This window comes from Papilio polytes, unplaced genomic scaffold (assembly GCF_000836215.1).
Source record: "Papilio polytes unplaced genomic scaffold, Ppol_1.0 DF822178.1, whole genome shotgun sequence".
In the NCBI taxonomy this organism is placed as follows: Eukaryota; Metazoa; Arthropoda; class Insecta; order Lepidoptera; family Papilionidae; genus Papilio; species Papilio polytes.
Window position 1 is genome coordinate 6,355,835 of NW_013527026.1, and position 642 is coordinate 6,356,476.

At 48.3% G+C, this 642-nt stretch overlaps 1 protein-coding gene across 1 annotated transcript in view; it reads right to left on the minus strand.

Annotated features, from left to right (window-relative positions):
- The window catches only part of LOC106106473 (uncharacterized protein K02A2.6-like), a 3,929-nt gene extending 3,398 nt beyond the window's left edge, over positions 1-531 (minus strand). Inside the window, exon 1 of the mRNA XM_013287052.1 lies at positions 6-531. Within this exon, the coding sequence (XP_013142506.1) occupies positions 6-531 (526 nt within the window). The remainder of the gene's footprint in view (positions 1-5) is intronic.
- Between the last annotated feature and the right edge of the window lie 111 nt (positions 532-642).

The following is a 642-nucleotide window of genomic DNA, read 5'->3' on the forward strand; positions in this document are numbered from 1 at the left end:
CTGGCCGTCGCCGCCGGCCGCCTCCGCGTGCCGCTCGGCCGCCTCCAGCGCGAGCGCCAGCTCCACCGCCTTTTTGTAATCCAATGTGGGTTCCGCGAACAGACGAGACCGCATCACTTCATTTCGAAGTCCAGAGACAAACTGATCTCTAATATTTTCTTCCAGCGTAGGTCCAAAATTGCAGTGTTTTGCAAGATGTTTTAAATTTTGTAGAAAAACGCTTATCGGCTCCGCCTCAGTCTGTCGCCTTTGTCGAAATAAATGCCTTTCAGCTATCTCCGAACGCTTCGGTTCAAGATGGTTGCCGACTAGGTCCACCAGCGCCTGGAAGGACTTAGTTTCCGGATGTTGCGGAGCACACAAGTCGCACATCAGCTCGTACGTGGCCGCGCCAACATGCGTCAGTAGTGTTGCGACGTGGAGATCTTCTCGGATGTCATTAAGTAATATAAACTGCTTAACGAGACGCACGTACGCACTCCAGTTGCTACGATCGTTAATGTCAAATTCATGCAATTTCCCGAAAGGCATTTTTAACACTATTTCTTAACACGAAATAAACAAAAGATAACAAAAAAAAACAAACTCGTCGCCAGTTATAGTGTTTCGTACAAATCAAACGGCGGTTAGTTTGGGACTGAT